The 16,107-nt window shown below is 42.8% G+C and overlaps 1 protein-coding gene across 1 annotated transcript; it reads right to left on the bottom strand.

Moving 5' to 3' along the window:
* Positions 1-2,590: 2,590 nt before the first annotated feature.
* Positions 2,591-15,339, bottom strand: LOC124662959. Its single transcript, XM_047200731.1, has 19 exons — positions 14,979-15,339; positions 13,197-13,258; positions 12,605-12,692; positions 12,458-12,519; positions 12,257-12,353; positions 11,657-12,088; positions 10,692-11,543; positions 10,458-10,589; positions 10,252-10,368; positions 9,773-9,850; positions 9,287-9,416; positions 9,130-9,175; positions 6,543-7,090; positions 6,376-6,452; positions 5,077-5,344; positions 4,127-4,232; positions 3,679-3,769; positions 3,523-3,585; positions 2,591-3,309 (listed from the first exon to the last, which is right to left on the bottom strand). Exons 1-19 carry the CDS (start codon positions 15,072-15,074, stop codon positions 2,644-2,646), a joined length of 4,011 nt encoding a protein of 1,336 aa, XP_047056687.1. The 5' UTR covers positions 15,075-15,339; the 3' UTR covers positions 2,591-2,643.
* Between the last annotated feature and the right edge of the window lie 768 nt (positions 15,340-16,107).

Below are 16,107 nucleotides of genomic sequence, written 5' to 3'. Positions count from 1 at the left end.
ACGGAGCGGAGGAGGAACCGGATGAAGACCACTTTCACCAGGACGGTGCTAGTAGTGACTCTAGCTCTCTTCTATGTGATGGTAGTTTAGATGATCGACCTTGTGTAACCACTATCTCATTTATGAATTTTTAACCCAGTAACTTGCATTGTAACCTCGTAACTTCTCTAATGTGAAATCTTGTGAATCATGTGGGGCTAATGTGAAGAACTATGTATGGATGAGCTGTGCTGTTGTTTATATGTGTTATATATCCTGTATTGTGCTATTGTACTGTGATATACAACATGTATAAATACCTGCCAGGATACAAAAAAAAATCGAAAATGTATCAGTGGCGCACTGCCACTAAGTAGCAGTGGCGCACTGCTGAGGCTCCAGTGGCGCACTGCCCTGTGATCCCCTCCGACTCTAGCAGTGGCGCACCAGGCACTTCAGCAGTGGCGCACGTCATGGAGACAGCAGTGGCGCACGTCCACACGCAGCAGTGGCGCAGCACCTCGCTGAAGCAGTGGCGCACCCCGAAACCTAGCAGTGGTGCACCATGTCTAGATAGTAGTGGCGCACTGCAGCTTACCAGCAGTGGCGCACCACTTTGGAGTAATAGTGGCGCACTGCTGGACATGTCAATGACGCACCACGCAGTGCGCCACTGTTATCAAGGCTAGCAGTGGCGCACCACTAGTGCGCCACTACTAGGAGTTAGCAGTGGTGTGATAGCAGTGGCGCACCACTAGTGCGCCACTGATGGCTATATGTGGTGCGCCACTGAATACCTGTTTCCTAGTAGTGTTAGTGTGGTGAGGAGGTAGATCGATTGTTTTGTGCTAGTATTGTTTGTGTTATCTGATCTTCAATTCTTCATTGATGCGTAGTCTATGTATAAGCATGATACTTCGTGCGAGAATTGGTTTTACAATGTGCACTTCTTCTCTTTGTACCAGCATTCCACTTATACTACCTCCAATCCATTTTAATCAACACTGGAGCCACACTATGTACATGCATGCAGTGAAATAGCTTCGCGTCGATTAAAAGCGAATGAAGGTAGTACATCATGGCAGCATGCAACCAAGAGCAGCTATCTAGCTTCACATTGCGGCATTGTTCTTCTTCAAAACACCTTGTTACAACGTTATATGTGCTCGCTATGTTAACAACTTGTTAGCATGTTAGAAGTAGCTTGCTTACCATTGTTCTTATACTATATATAGTAGTTTGATCTGTGTTGTAGGACAAGAAAAACTCCCCTAATATGTCGGCCAACTTAGTGTTGTCGGTGGTGCTACTCCGGTAATAGGTAATACTCAATTTGGAAGAACATCATGACATCAACCAGCTGCTCTATACACATTCGTCCAAAACAGGGTATATAAGTACGTTCATTAAGAATGGGGTCACAATTGATAATGGGTTCAGGAAGAAAAACCTACTAGCTATTGGAGGTGTTGTTCTCAAGTTCCGTGGGCATCAAGTTAGCCCGGAGCAAATCTACGACCATTTGAGGTATTGGAGAGCAAGGTGGGTTCATGTTCTCAAGGTCAAAAGGCTTGAAGATGTCCGTTGGGGCGGAGGAGACAACAACAATCATGATAGACGATGATGTGTACTTTGCTCACATCAAGATTGGATCAATTTGCACTACTTTCGGTTCATTCAGTTCTTCCTTAGCTCACAAATGATCAAGAACTAACTTCTTACTTGCAGGATAACCCGAGAAACGCCAAGCCTGTAGAGAACTATTGTCAGATGAATATCATCTTAACTACTTGTGTTCCAGCAACGCCCGTCTCTCCGATTGCGATGCACCGTGCTCTCAACCATCTAATGGAGCACAAGGCTTATGCCACTAGTTATCTTGTGATGAGCCCCTAAGGACGTATTACAGGTGTAGGCTCGCATGGGGTGGTAGTGGTGCTTGTTGTGGTGTTGATGATGTATATTTTGATAGTAGTTAGGCTTGATAAAAACTGATGCCATGTTTGTATATTCTGCGAGGTGCTATGTACTAACCCCTTGGTTTATAAACTTGTCTTACATCACGAGCAGTTATTTTGTTAACTTGTGCTGCAACACTATCTTTGAGATTATAATCCACTGTTGTTACTATATCAGCTGTACTGATTATGTGCATGAACAACCGTTGTCTCTATGTTTGGTAGCTCACCACATTGTCGCCAAGGTAACCAAACGACCGGCAATTAACTGATAGAGGCAACCAAACAAATGGGGCTTGGGTTCTGCTACAGAGCGTAGATGGAATTGATGGCAACCAAATTAGCTGCAGAACGTGATTAGAGATTGCATTTTCAGGCACAGTTTCCCTCGGAATATGGCGCCAAGAACCAATCAGCCCCTAGGTAGTTCCTGTGTGCACATAATATTGACTAGGGACAATAGACATCGTTTAGTTGGAGCATCCACAGCGCATGACAAAGGAAATGATGCCCTCACATGGATGTGTCTTTTCCTTTCCTTGGAACAACAAAATCGTTTAACCGTTCAACCAAGATTACATCAACATCATTCATAGCTCAAGCGGATCAGATAATGTGTAACCAAGCTGCACATATCCTGTGGAGTGTGGACTTTACTATACACACAGAAAGAATCACGCTAGATGCTTTGGACCAGCCGAATTTTTCAGGCTGAAAATTCTTCTTCAGATGCATCACATTCCTCCGCGCCAGCATCCTCCTCCGAAACCTCGCCTTCCTCTTCTTCAGCTTCATCGTCCTCCTTGCTCCCAGCTTCCTCGTCACTACTGGAGACGGAGTCTTGCTCATCTCCATTTTCCTTCAAATCAACGCTGACGTCTTTGGCCGCCACAGCATCCGGCAAGTCATCATCATCCAAGTCTTCAGCGGCAATATCATCAATCTCAAGATCAACCTGGTTCACCTTCACACTAGGAAACTCCAGCGGCTTATCAGGCCAGTCCTGGAAGAAATTGTTCTGGGCCATGAATTTGAACGTGTGCAGGAGCTTATGCCTGTCCCTCTTGATATCAGAGCTAACAAGCTTCTGAAACAGGGTGGGCTCTCTACTCTTGACCATTGCATGACTATTGTTCCACTCCCTGGGTCTTTTCGACTGAAATCCTCCGCGATCGTTCCTCTGTCTCTTATTGCCACGGCCCCTGCCGCGGTTTCCAAAACGAGAATCCCTCTGCTGATTTCTCCATTTACTTTCCTTCTCGTTGCCCTGAGGTTCCCTGGGTTGACCTTCGGTATCAGATAGGTAGCCTGGTGGTAGTTCAGGGAGCTCAAGACCCAATTCTTTCTGCTTTGCAAGGACTTCCTTGAGTTCCTACAGCATGAAACAGCCGTGTGTAAGACCAACAAATTACACATGCCATAGATGGAAATACTGGAACAGCATAGTCTAAAGATATAGTATCCTGAAGCCTTAAATACTGTAGGCAAAGCTTCTACTTAGAGGACCCACTTAAAGCAATCAATTCCCCTCTCCTTCAAAATATAAAGAAAGGAGTATATGAATCACAAAACTAGTGTGGCTTACCTGACGGCGCATTTGGGCATCTTCATCTTTCTTTTGATCGTCCAACTGACTCTGAGTCAATTTCTGTGTTACGATATCAGCAGTCAGCAAACGCTCCTTCCATGTTCACATGGAGTTGCTCAGATCTAAATAAAAGACATTTATATAAACATTGACCTTGTTTACGTTAACACTTGTAGGGTAGTTCTTCTTGCGTGCCTGTAGCCACTGTTTAACTTCGTTTTGGTCATAAATGATAGGAGGACGCCTGCAAGAATACACTAAATCACTAAAACAATGGTAACCAGCAAGATATTCTATGAACATGTCAACTGGAAAGAACCAACAAGTTTAACACCTAAATATATAGCAACATACAAGAGTTTAGTCATTTGCAAGACAACTATTAACATGCTTTATAATTCAGAATAAAGGGACATAAACGTTCTGGTGGTTAGACAAAAATATGAGCATCTAGCTGAGTAACAGATATTGTTACCACAAGCTAGTTAGCGCTAAAATATGGGGAAACCACAGCAACTAAGCCATTTCTACTGCAAACATACTAGAAGAAATGCAGATATCCAAAAAAAATGTATTTAAACTCTTTCTCAATATTACATACTTTCGGCCTCCTTCAGATGCTGTTGGACTGTCAATGTGACGTCCTCCTGATGTTGGACTGTCACTATTTGTAAAATTGGGTTTTCCATCTCTCCAGTCGTTTCTTCCTGAAAAGGTAATAAATTAGCTCATGTAGCTAAGATACAAAAAAAATTGTAGATAACAATGGTATGCTGGCATGCTCTTCTATCATGTACCTAAGGTGATCAAATACAATGTATCATAAGAATATAAAATAGCACAAAGCTACACAAAACTGGGGCAAATAAGATGAAAAGGTATAGTGCAGTATATTCAATTGTACTTTTATTATACTTATTTTTGAAGAGATTATGTAGGGAGGCCCTGGCAATGAGTTTAGTTGATAGAATAAACAGGAGAAATACAACCCAGTTGGGTAGGCTACACAGCAAGACATATACAGAGAAAATTAAGCTATACTGAATCTAATTGAGCAGAGGGGGCTTGTCCTTTTCTTTAACACTATTTAGGAGTAACTGGATGCTTTTGATGAAGTTAACCTTCCAGGAAGCAGAGGGTCTAATCTGTCCAAACATTTTATTGTCCCTCCTCTTTCTACTTTCTTTACAGTTAGTGACTAAAAGAAATTAAAATGAAGCTTTAAGTACCCATAGATTAATTATGTAACAAAGGTACCCACAAATTATATCGAATGTATTACACTTCAAGGTGATACAAAGAATGCAAGTACTACATTTTTAGTGGCAAAAAGAACGCATTGTAGCAACGAAATATCATGCATTTATATGGACACTCCCTGCAGTCCTACTTAATTGTCACGGACACACCTTTTCCCCAAAACACAATATCTCGACTTTGTGAAAGTATAGGTTAGGTAGTCGTGGCGTTCAATTGCTAGAAAGCATATGCATGTTCAAAAGCATGAACTGAAACAGAGTAAATTCTATTTGTGTGCCATAATCGTAGTACCTCTTCCGCGACCTTGATTGAAATTTCTCCCTCTACCCCTTCCATCTCTGGCATCTCCTCTTCCTCTTCCCCTCCCACCAGATGGACTAAATTGCTTTCCGCCCCTACCATCTCCTCTGCCCCTTCCACCAGATGGACCGAATTGCCTTCCATCCCTACCATCTGTTCCAGGGTTGAATCGGCTTTTCTGATCTGTTGTAATGTTCCTCTCGCCATTTTCAGCAACAACATGAGAGATGCCATCTGATTTGTTATTAGTGTTGTTAACCTGTTACAAAATAAGATAAACATCAATTAAATCGTTTAAGGATGTGCTGTGTAGACAGAAAACAGTACATCAAATTAATGAGAAAACAGAGAAGTGGCAAAAAGGAATATTTGTAAAATCAGGTCTGCTATTGAGAGCTATATAGCAATTGTCTAACTAATTCCTATAAACATCAGCAGTATTGACAGATGTGTTAATAACCACACATTCCAGAACGGCCAGGAAATCATTTGAACATATATTTATGAAAAGTAATGAAGTGCTAGAAGAACAAACATTGCGCAAAACAACAGAAGGCCATTCAGAACAGATGTTTGCTGTAATCACAAGGGCAGTTACTGGAAACAAGATGCACAAACAGAAAATTGGTGAACGTGTTGCAGAGTGAATATTAAACGAGATTTATACCGGCAGAACGTCCGACGGTGGCAAGTCAGTGCGACCCAAAAAAGAAGTTACCAGGGTAATTTTCTCATGGGCCCTGGAAACTTTTTTTTTTCTAAAAAATATCCCAAAAAATCATGGGTGTCGCTCCCCTGGATCCTCGGCTTGTGATCCGTCGCGCCACCGTCCCATATTAAGAACGTTCGCGCGATATTTCGCTCCATTATTAAATATTTGAAATACCAAAACCTCAGGCTTCCATGCCTAACTAATACGCGCATTGTGGCACATCATTATCAGAAACCAGAATGCCCACAAAGCGTTCTGATCTTAACTCGTCCTAGTAACATCGGTCAGAGAAAATCACTTGAGGGACATGGCAGATATGCCAACGCAATACGTGACTAGGGAGATTTTTTTTTATTATAAGTCTCCTCCTCTTGACCAAATTTGCAACCCTCATTAGCAGATTCATTTTCAGATAAGAATGACAACTATTTCCTCAGGGAAGAAACAGAAACGAAGAATTAAGTATGTTATAATAACTACTAGAGCGTGCTGATACAATCCTAAAGGCTAAATGTTTGCTATTAGTTCAATAAGCAATCGATCAATTGCAATAAAGAGCAGCAAAACGATTCACCCACCTGATTGCCCCTTCCACCACTGTTCTGATCCTTCCCATCAACGTTCAGCACAGGCCTCGGAGAACCAGGCCCAACACCTCCGCCACCGCTGCCATTCCCTGCAGCAGCGCTCATCATCGGCATCGGTGGCCTGGGCCCGGCCAACCCAGCGCCACCAGGCCCGACACCTCCGCCAGGGCTGCCGCTGCAACCATTCCCCGCACCACCGCCCATCATCGGCAGCGGCGGCCTCGACCCGGCCAGCCCAGCGCCGCCAGGCAGAAACCCTCCGCCGCCGTTGAAGCCGGCCTGCATGCCCGGGAACGCCCCGAACTGGTTGGGGCTCGGCGGGAAGCCTCCTCCCGGGAAGAAGGGTTGTTGCTGCTGTTGATGTTGATGGTGCTGATGCTGTTGTTGTTGCTGCTGCTGCATCAAGGAGGCGAGGTAGCCGAGGTTCTGGAGCTGCTGCGCCTGGCCGAAGAGCTGCATGGCGAGGAAAGGGTTGGCCGCCGCCGCCGCCACCGCCGCCATGGGGTTGACGGCGCCGAACCCGCCGCCGCCGCCGCCGGGGCCGGGCGGCGGGAACGCGGCGGGGCTCATCTGCTGGTGCGCGGGGTGGGGGTGGGAGAGGAGGGGCGGCCGGCCGGGGTCGCCGGGGCGCGGGTGGTGGGGCTGGGCGGCGGTGGGGCGGGGAGGGTGGAAGGGGCGCATGGTGACGTCGACGGCGGAGGCGGGTGGGGAAAGATTTTGGGTAGGGTTTTAGGACTACGGGTCCGGCAAGGAGACGAGGCGAGACGACTGTCTGCGGTGTGCGGTCTGACCGTTGCTTCACGCCCCTCCTGCTACACTCGGTGCGATCGTTTTATAGCCTTTTTTGTGATGTAAAAAAAAGCATGTGTGATCTTTTTGCCTACCGTAGAAATTACATTTCTTTTGTTGCAACAGTGTTCTGTGCTTTATTATCTCTATATATCAATACTCAATTTAATGGTTTGTTAGAGCATCTCCAGTCGCGTCCCTCAAAAAACGTCCGACACAAATGATTTCGGGCACGTATAGGACCGTGCCGAACAAAAAGAGATCAAAAATCTGTACAGAAAAAAGACCCTTTCCAGTCGCGTCCCTCAAACAGCGTCCGGATGCATGCATTTTAATAGAAGGGACCACCCCATGTGGGAAAAAATAGGTGAGAGAAAGTGTGTGGAAAGAGAATGACATGTGGGGACTAGGAGCTGCATGCATGCATATGGGCTCTCATTTTGTGTCCGGCGCTACCGGGTACGCCGGACACAAAATAAGGCGCTATTTAGCTTTGGGGGACGCGACTGGGACGCGATTTTCTCCATTTCTTGTCCGCCGTCCCCAAACACCGTTTGGGGGACGCGACTAGAGATGCTCTTATTCACTGATATACTAATCTTGGTACTTTTGCCGATGTTGACCGGCAACTTTAATGGTTGCGCGCGTGCAGCCGTGCACGTAACCTAGGCATTGCGGCTTACATTAAAATTATAGGAGGACCTTCATTGATATTTACAGGTTTATTTACAGGTTTATGGTTTGTTATTTATGTTTGGCTCCTTCAGAAAAGTACAAGATTGTGTCTTGGAAGAAGAAAGAGTTTAAATACCTCGAAGATTTGCTAGTATCTTTTAGACTTTATTTTGTAATCGTTGGAGACAGCTCAGCTCATGTATTTGTACCATGCATTATTTGTTACTATAAATATATGTGGTATTGATTGTCAAAAAACAACCTATATACAATAAAAACAATTCCTGTATATGACGGCAACCTTTTGTCAATTTCTACATTTTAACTCAGGAAAAAAATTGGAAACGTTGGAAGAGGGATGAAAAGAAGAGGAACATAAGACAAGAAGCTCCCAGGCAATCATAGTGAGGAGACAATCGCAATACTCCTTCAAGTAGTATCGGTGTGATGACCTAGTGCTAATTCCAGCGTGTTGGAAACAATTTGTACCAAGTGTAATGAAGATGCTAGCTTAATGCTTGTCTTGTACAGTACGGTGTGCAGCAGGATGGAACTGACACAGATGGGGAAAATACAGCTTCATGGCGCCAATGCCAGCAATAATAATTTTATAACGTTATATCAAATAACAATAAGTTCATGTCCAAGAAACATATAGAAGTGTATGTATTGATCAAAGGAAGGGCACACGGTTTCAACTTGCCAAAGCAAGGTAGTGCCAGTTTAAGAAGCATCTAGAGTACTTCTGCTATAAGATCATGATGGACAAAAGAATGCCAATGATCCAGTCATTTGATGAAAACGAGTCAATCACATCCTCGTTTGGATCAGCAATTGGACTCGAGTATAGCACAGACGTAAAGCACAGGGAAATAACAAACTGTGAGACTTGACAGCAAACTCATGGTTTTCACAAAACCGCCAGCTAGGGATATACAACAGAGCTAAAGGACACACCAGCTTTGCTTTGGATGAAAAAGACTCCAGCACACCCGGTCATTTAGAATTCTGCACATTCCTTTCTGATATACAGGAGAGCCAAGAGTGAGACAATGAAATCCAAGATATACAGCTACTGTGGTGTTTCGAGTACACCCCATGGTCCTTCCTCCGAGCAGTGCAAATTGGCTTCCTCATCTGTCCGTCATTGGCACCAATCTTTACCAGCACGTCTCATTCAAATGGATTTCTCGACCCTTGTTGTGTTGAGTTCCTGTTACAGGGTATCAGTTAATAATAAAGTCTATTGCAAACTAAAAGAACAGGTTGAGAGGAGCTTACAGCATGTGGGGGTCTTGTACTTGTCCCGAGATGTATGACAACCCTCCTGAATTCACCATAGAATCAGATAACGCATATTAAAAAAATGAAACTCCATGCATTTACGTGTTTGTCTACTTGTATGTGAGGATCAATTTGGAGTGAAAACGTAGTTTACCCTGAGACATAGAAGGAATATATGGCACCGCTGAATTCTGAGAAATCCATGACTCTGCTAAGTTCCCAGAGTACTCTGCAGGAACATGAGGATCTGGCAATGCTGCTTGTAGCGAGGTAAAATCCATGAACTGAAAAGAGGAATAAAAAACTCATAAATAATAACAGAGAAACAGAGGTTTTCTTTTATGAAAAAATCAAGAGTTTTGTCAGTACGAAAACAGCTACAACCTCTGTTTCAAATTATAAGACGTTGGCCTTCCAAAACATCTTATAATTTGGAACGGAGATAGTACATTGCAGATAGCAGGACAAAAAACAGAAGGGCATATAACGATAGCTCAGTAGTCCTAGGATCTTCCGTGAGTTAGCAACAACTTATTCTAAAGCATATCTTCGTGTTTTTTACAAACAAAGGGAACTAATTAGTAGACCACGTTATAATAGTTAGAAGTGCATATCAGAAAATAGCAATACAATTACACACCATGTCGTTGGCTTCGATGTCAGATTCAAATGCCATGTCAAACGGATTTGTTGATTTTGCAGGCTGAGACATCATGCCCTGAAACCATATCCAAAAGAACAATTAAAGAGACAACATAAAAAAGTTAAAGAGACAAACTGATACTTCAAATAAAGCAAATACATCATCACGAATCTTCCTACAGCAACAAATTGTTTACATACATGTGTTTTGTCACAAAATTGATGGATGCAAAAGCACGAGCATGCAGGATGCCTCGATCCGTACGGTCGAAACTAAAAACTATAAGGCCTAGTATCACCTCAAAAGAGCTTTTAGAAAGATAATACTGCAGTAAGTTAGAACCACATGAATCATAAAATACACATCAGATAGCAAACTATCCTTTTATATATCCAGGTATGCAAGCTTCCAATCATATGGAACTATGTCAAACTGACATGGGAGCAGAGGAAAGAACAATCATGGATAACACATACCAGTTCGTGTTGAATTGGTGCAGGATATGATGGCTCACCCAGGACACCAGGTGACACATTGAAGCCAGGGAACATATCCCCAGGAGTTGACCTTTCAGGCTCACCCCTAGTCAAAACCTAGAAGGATGATTCAATATGTTAGTCTAGCCTTCTTTGAGATATATTCTTTTCATCTTCTTATAGCAATAATAACACCAGTTACACACCTGCGGAGTTCCAGATACAACATATGGAACACTGGGTGCGGTGAATTGATGAGTTGGTACTTGAGGCATAGTATTAAATGCAAACAAATTATCAGGCATATTCTCAGTAGATTCACCAAAGGCATTCCAGATCTGGAGAGCAACAGAGGAAATCAAAATTTATATTTAACTTAGTAAGAATAAGGTTAAAAGAAACCTTACAAGCTCCAATATACCCAAAAAATGTCACAGTACCTGGGAGTTTTCCTTGGGGACAGGGATCTTCACCTCTTCAGCATCTGAACTCCACTGATCCATAATAGGCAGAGATGTTTGTCTAATAATGGCATTTGGTGGTGGAGTTGGCAATGTTGATTGATCAATTGTTTTGGTAATACCATCACTTTGAGGCAATGCAGCGGGGACCTGAGCTTGCACATTTGAAACAGAAGTCGACGATCCATATTGAGGTGTGTCAAAGAATGCCCACCCTTCATTAGCAGGTAATGGAGCGGCTGGTGTAGTATGATGAACATTAGACATAGGTCCCAGTTGTTGGTCAAAGCCAGCAAACAGATCCACTGGCGGAGGGGAAGAGGACGTTGCTGGTTCCTGCAAAATTGACAGACTGAAGAGATCTTGGTGCACAGGATCAGATGTGTGGACTGCTCCTGCTGGTACAGATGATGAATGCGGCACAACCTTCTGAACCACAGCATTATGTGCACTTCCATTCACAACATCAGAATGCCCACTAGAAATTGATGCGGTATGTTGATTAAAGCCAGCAAACAGATCTATTGAAGCAGAACTAGTGCCAGGTTGTGGCATTGTTGACATGTCAAAGAGGTCTTGATTGCTCAAAGCCATTGGTTGTGGCTGCGGCGAAACTGGCAAATGCTGCACAGATCCTTGGGTGGGAGCAATATGGCTGGCTGGTGAGTTTGTACTGCGCTGCAAGGCATTTTGTTGTGCCAAATGAGGTACAGAAGATGCCCCAGTCACTGGTCTCTCTGTAGGTGCATCAGGTAGGACACCCGAATCAACTGATTTATTAGATACTGAGCTACCGTCAAATGATCCAAAACTTCCAGAAGAAGCTGTTCGCTGCACATACAAAGGAGATATATTTTATGCCTAAGCCACTCGACTTCAAGATTTGCACAAGTCAAAATGTAATTTTGCTACAAAGTGAAGAAGCAGATGGGAGGATCAATAACCTGTGAACGTCGACCACCATTGACATCTATTTGTGGAACTGCATTTGGATGTCTTTGGGACTGGGGATTTTCAGAGGATACATTTCTTGAATGGTGAATGGAAGGGCTGCTGTACCCTGTATCCTGAGAGCTAGGAGAAAGTGCATCGTTTCTCAAGTCGCCGGTGCTTGAGGCTGAAAAGTCGGAAAATCTTGACCCGTGACTCTCGTTAGCAAATCGATCTTCATGCATCTGATCCCGGACACGACCTGGACTGTACAATATGCTGCCGAGTTTCCCATCAAAGAGTGCCCTATCCGAAGGCCTTCGAGCAAGCGTGTTAACTTGCTTACCATATCGTCTATCTTCATACTGCATATCATACGGTGGGCTTTGCGAGTATGAATGATAGGAGTCAGGTCTTCTTATTTCACTTTCGTTGCTCTTTACACTCTGTTGAAAAAATGGAACCTAGAGTTAGCACAGAGGTATGGCAAATAACGAAAAAAGGTTGCAGCATGAACACCAAGTGTTAGAAATTTTCAATGGCTAGGCAAGGGAAAATGCAACACTTGGATATCAAGAATCTGAGATCAACACTCTTTAGATTAACTCATTTACCTCACTATCGGTGGCTGGTTTGTTGGTGGACTTCCCACTAGCATACTTCTTGTCTACATAAACAGCTCTGATAAATTCCCTTATCCTATCTGGTTTGCTGAAGCAGAAAAAAAATTGGTAGCATAAGAGGAAATGCAGCAATTTTCATAGCGCAGAATGCAGGAAGTGCCTATGAAGAACTTGGGAGCGATATAAACTCACCTGTTGTCAGGCAATCTCATCCGCTGCCAATCCCAATCTTTTAGGTAGATATCGCGTGCTCGCTGCAGTCATCAACTCCAGTGTAAGCCGTAAAGTTGAACAAGTCACTCTAGATGGGAACAATAGAACAGTTCTGAACAGAGTTACCTGGTTACCACCCTGTTCAAGAGCCCGCACTTCTTGGGTAGTGAATTTAGCCATTGACACTGATTTCACACGGTGAGTAAACTCACGGCTGTTAGATAAAACACATGAAAAGAAATGCTATCAGGGGTATGTCAGCAAAGGAAATATCTTAGCGGTAGAACATGACTTTATTATCTATTTCCACAATGGAAAATTGATTGTATTATTAACCACTTAATGAAAACAAAGAGCATATGCTCCTTTATTTTGTGAGAAACGTTCATAAATAAGTTGCCGTTTTAGAAATTGACATGGTCTCCAATATGCATCCTTGAGCATGAGTTTTTGTAGGCATATGTTAGTAGAAACTTTATATTGTGAAAATAATCTTCCTGCTGAATTTAATGATACTTACTTTCAACTTGCAAATCTAAATATTTTACATATTATTAGTAGATAAAGTGTTGAGTGCATGTTTTCTAGGAAGACATAGTATTAATGAGAGGAGGTAGTATCCAATACCACACCGCATTTTCTTGCTGACTGATTTTGTATACAATTAAACATAAAAGATATATGGTCAGCTAAATTCCCAAAGATCCAAAATACTCACTGTATCCCGCTGCATGATAAGCATGTGAATGTCCAGAAATTGGTACATACATATTGTGGCCCCTACAAAAGAAACAAATAGTACTTGGGTGATTCAAAATAGTGATAATGGCAACAGTCAAAGGGTTAAGCAAATAACGGATGACCTCATTATAATTAACGCAAGATTGCAAAAGGTAAGATTCAACAGCAGTTAAGCAAGGTAGCTACTTTTCAGCAAACTAAGCGACTATCCTTGAAACAATATACTAAGAAAATCTATCGCCCCAAAACTGCACGAGAGCACACAAATTGCTTCCACCGACATGGAATACACTAATATTTCAGCAATTTAGCCAACTACAAGCAACTTCGTTATCACATAAAGAGCAGCAAGCGCATACAGGAGTGTCCTAATCAGCAAGCTTTAGGGAAGTCAAAGAGTTTAACTATTGACGGACCAAATCAGCAATCCTAGATTACTTAATGGCAACAGAATTAGCAGCAGTTTTATAAACCCAAAGTAACCCAGCAAGGGACGACACTATTGCTCAAGCAAGGACCTAATAAACTCGTAAAACAATGGTACAGGTAATAGCAACCTGGGAGTCAAAGACGAAAGTAAAATCGGCCCACAGACAGCTGCAGCTTACACACACGAGCGAACAAAAAATAACATTGCAAAGGTAGGGTTCAACAACAGTTAATTAAGGTACTGAATTTTCAGCTAACTGAGCGGCTATATTTTTGAAACAATACTAAGAAAATCTATCGCCCCAAAACTGCATAAGGGCACACAAATTGCTTCCACCGACATGGAATACACTAATATTTCAGCAATTTAGCCAGCTAAGCAACTTAATTACTCCCTCCGTTCACTAATATAAAATGTTTTGAGCTTTTTGTAGATTCATGTATTTTGGTATGTATCTAGTCTACTTTTAGTGTGTAGATTCACTTATTATGGTATGTATCTAGTTTATTTTGAAATGTCTAAAATGTCTTATATTTATGAACAGAGGGAGTATCATATAAAGAGCAGAAACCGCATAGAGAAGTGACCTAATCAGCAAGATTTAGGGAAGTCAAAGAGTTAACTATTAACAGACCAAATCAGAAATCATATATTACTTAATTGCAACAAAACTAGCAATTTTATAAACCCAAAGTAACCCAGCAAGGGACTAGCCTATTGATGAAGTAACCATCTAACTTCATAAAGCAATGATAAAGCTAACAGCATGAAATCCTGAGGTTACACAGAAAAGTAAAATTACCCAACTGACAAGTTGCTTCTACTGACATGGAATCGACTAAAATCACTAATATTTCAGCAATTTAGCCAACTATACGCAACTTCGTTATCACATAAAGAGCAGCCACCGCATACAGGAGTGACCTAATCAGCAAGCTTTACGGAGGTCAAAGAGTTAACTATTGGCAGACCAAATCAGCAGTCCTAGATTACTTAATGGCAACGAAATTAGCAACAGTTTTATAAACCCAAAGTAACCCAGCAAGGGACGACACTGTTGATCAAGCAAGGACCTAATAAACTCGTAAAACAATGATACAGGTAATAGCAGCCTGGGGGGTCAAAGACAAAAAGTAAAATCGCCCCACCGACAGCTGCAGCTTACAGCACACAGGAGCGAACAAATAGTAATTCGCGGCAGAGACGATAAATTTCGTAAATCTGAGCTAATCACCGAAGGCCACAGCATCCCGCTGAACGATCCACGAAGCGGGACAAGAGAGACGCGTCAATCAGCTTAATAAGCAAGTGGAACCTAGAGATAATTACCACGCTGTTGCAATTGATGCACTTGCGATTGGGCGGCAGCTTCATGAGGCCGCGGATGATCTTCTCGTTCCTCTCCTCCTCCCTCCGGCTCCCCATATCTCCACCGGATAAAGCAGAAAATCCCCCGCAAAAAAATAATCTGCCCAGAGAAATCGGCGAGAACGGAGCGCCGGCCCGGAACCGGCGAGCCCTAGCTCGAGCGGGCTGCGGATTGGGGCGCTGGTGGGGGGATTGGAGGGTCGGCGGCTAGGGTTTACCGGAGGGGAGGAGGAGGAGGACGGGAATGGCGGCCGCGGCGAGTGGAGAGGGGAAGGCGAAGCGAGAAAGGCGTTGGGGATTAGTGGCTGCGAGCCGACGTGTTCTGCTCGGCTCGGGCAGAAAAGAATTAACTTTGGGAAAGCTTAACGGAAACCTTTGCTGCTTGGTTCTATCGAGTCGATTATTTCCGTGCAAAACGCCAAGCGAGTGCTGGAAGCAACGGTCTGATGCACCGTTTCTGTTCGTGTTTTAAAATCCTGATGATCCAGGCTGTTCTTGTAATCTTGTCTGCTTGCTTTGTTTAGTGATGTAGGAGCATAGCTTCATGGACAGCAAATGAACAAGAACAGCCCTCCAGCTAAACTTCAGAGTTCACGTCCCAAAGTAGCAATATACCCTTTGCAACATTGAGTCGAGATTTTTGGCTCTCGGGCCCTAATGATTCCGTTGTTTTAAAATAAAAATAAGAACCACATTTACGAGTTTTAAAAAGAATTTAGAAGATCCAGATGTAGTCGATGATTTGTACCACAACTGCAAAATATAAAATTTTAAATACTGCCTCTATCCATAAATAGATGTCTTAGATTTGCTAAAATTTGGATGTGTATTTTCTATTTTGCGCTACACAAAAATTGACAATTTTACCATATTATGTCACTTTTGTTTAGCCCATATTATGAAGAATTATGCATTGTAATTTCGCATGCTTGTAGGTTATGTACATCATTGATTATGTACATAAAACAATATATATTTTCTAAAACTCACAAATACTAATTTTATTATTTTTCTAAACAAAAAGGATCACTCAAACTTGGGAGCCGCGACACTTGCCATTAACCTAGTGTGATCTAATAAGCTGATTGTA

Source organism: Lolium rigidum, chromosome 6 (genome assembly GCF_022539505.1).
Source record: "Lolium rigidum isolate FL_2022 chromosome 6, APGP_CSIRO_Lrig_0.1, whole genome shotgun sequence".
NCBI lineage: Eukaryota > Viridiplantae > Streptophyta > Magnoliopsida > Poales > Poaceae > Lolium > Lolium rigidum.
The sequence above is the reverse complement of the archived record's forward strand: the minus strand, read 5'-3'. Positions and strand labels throughout refer to the sequence as shown.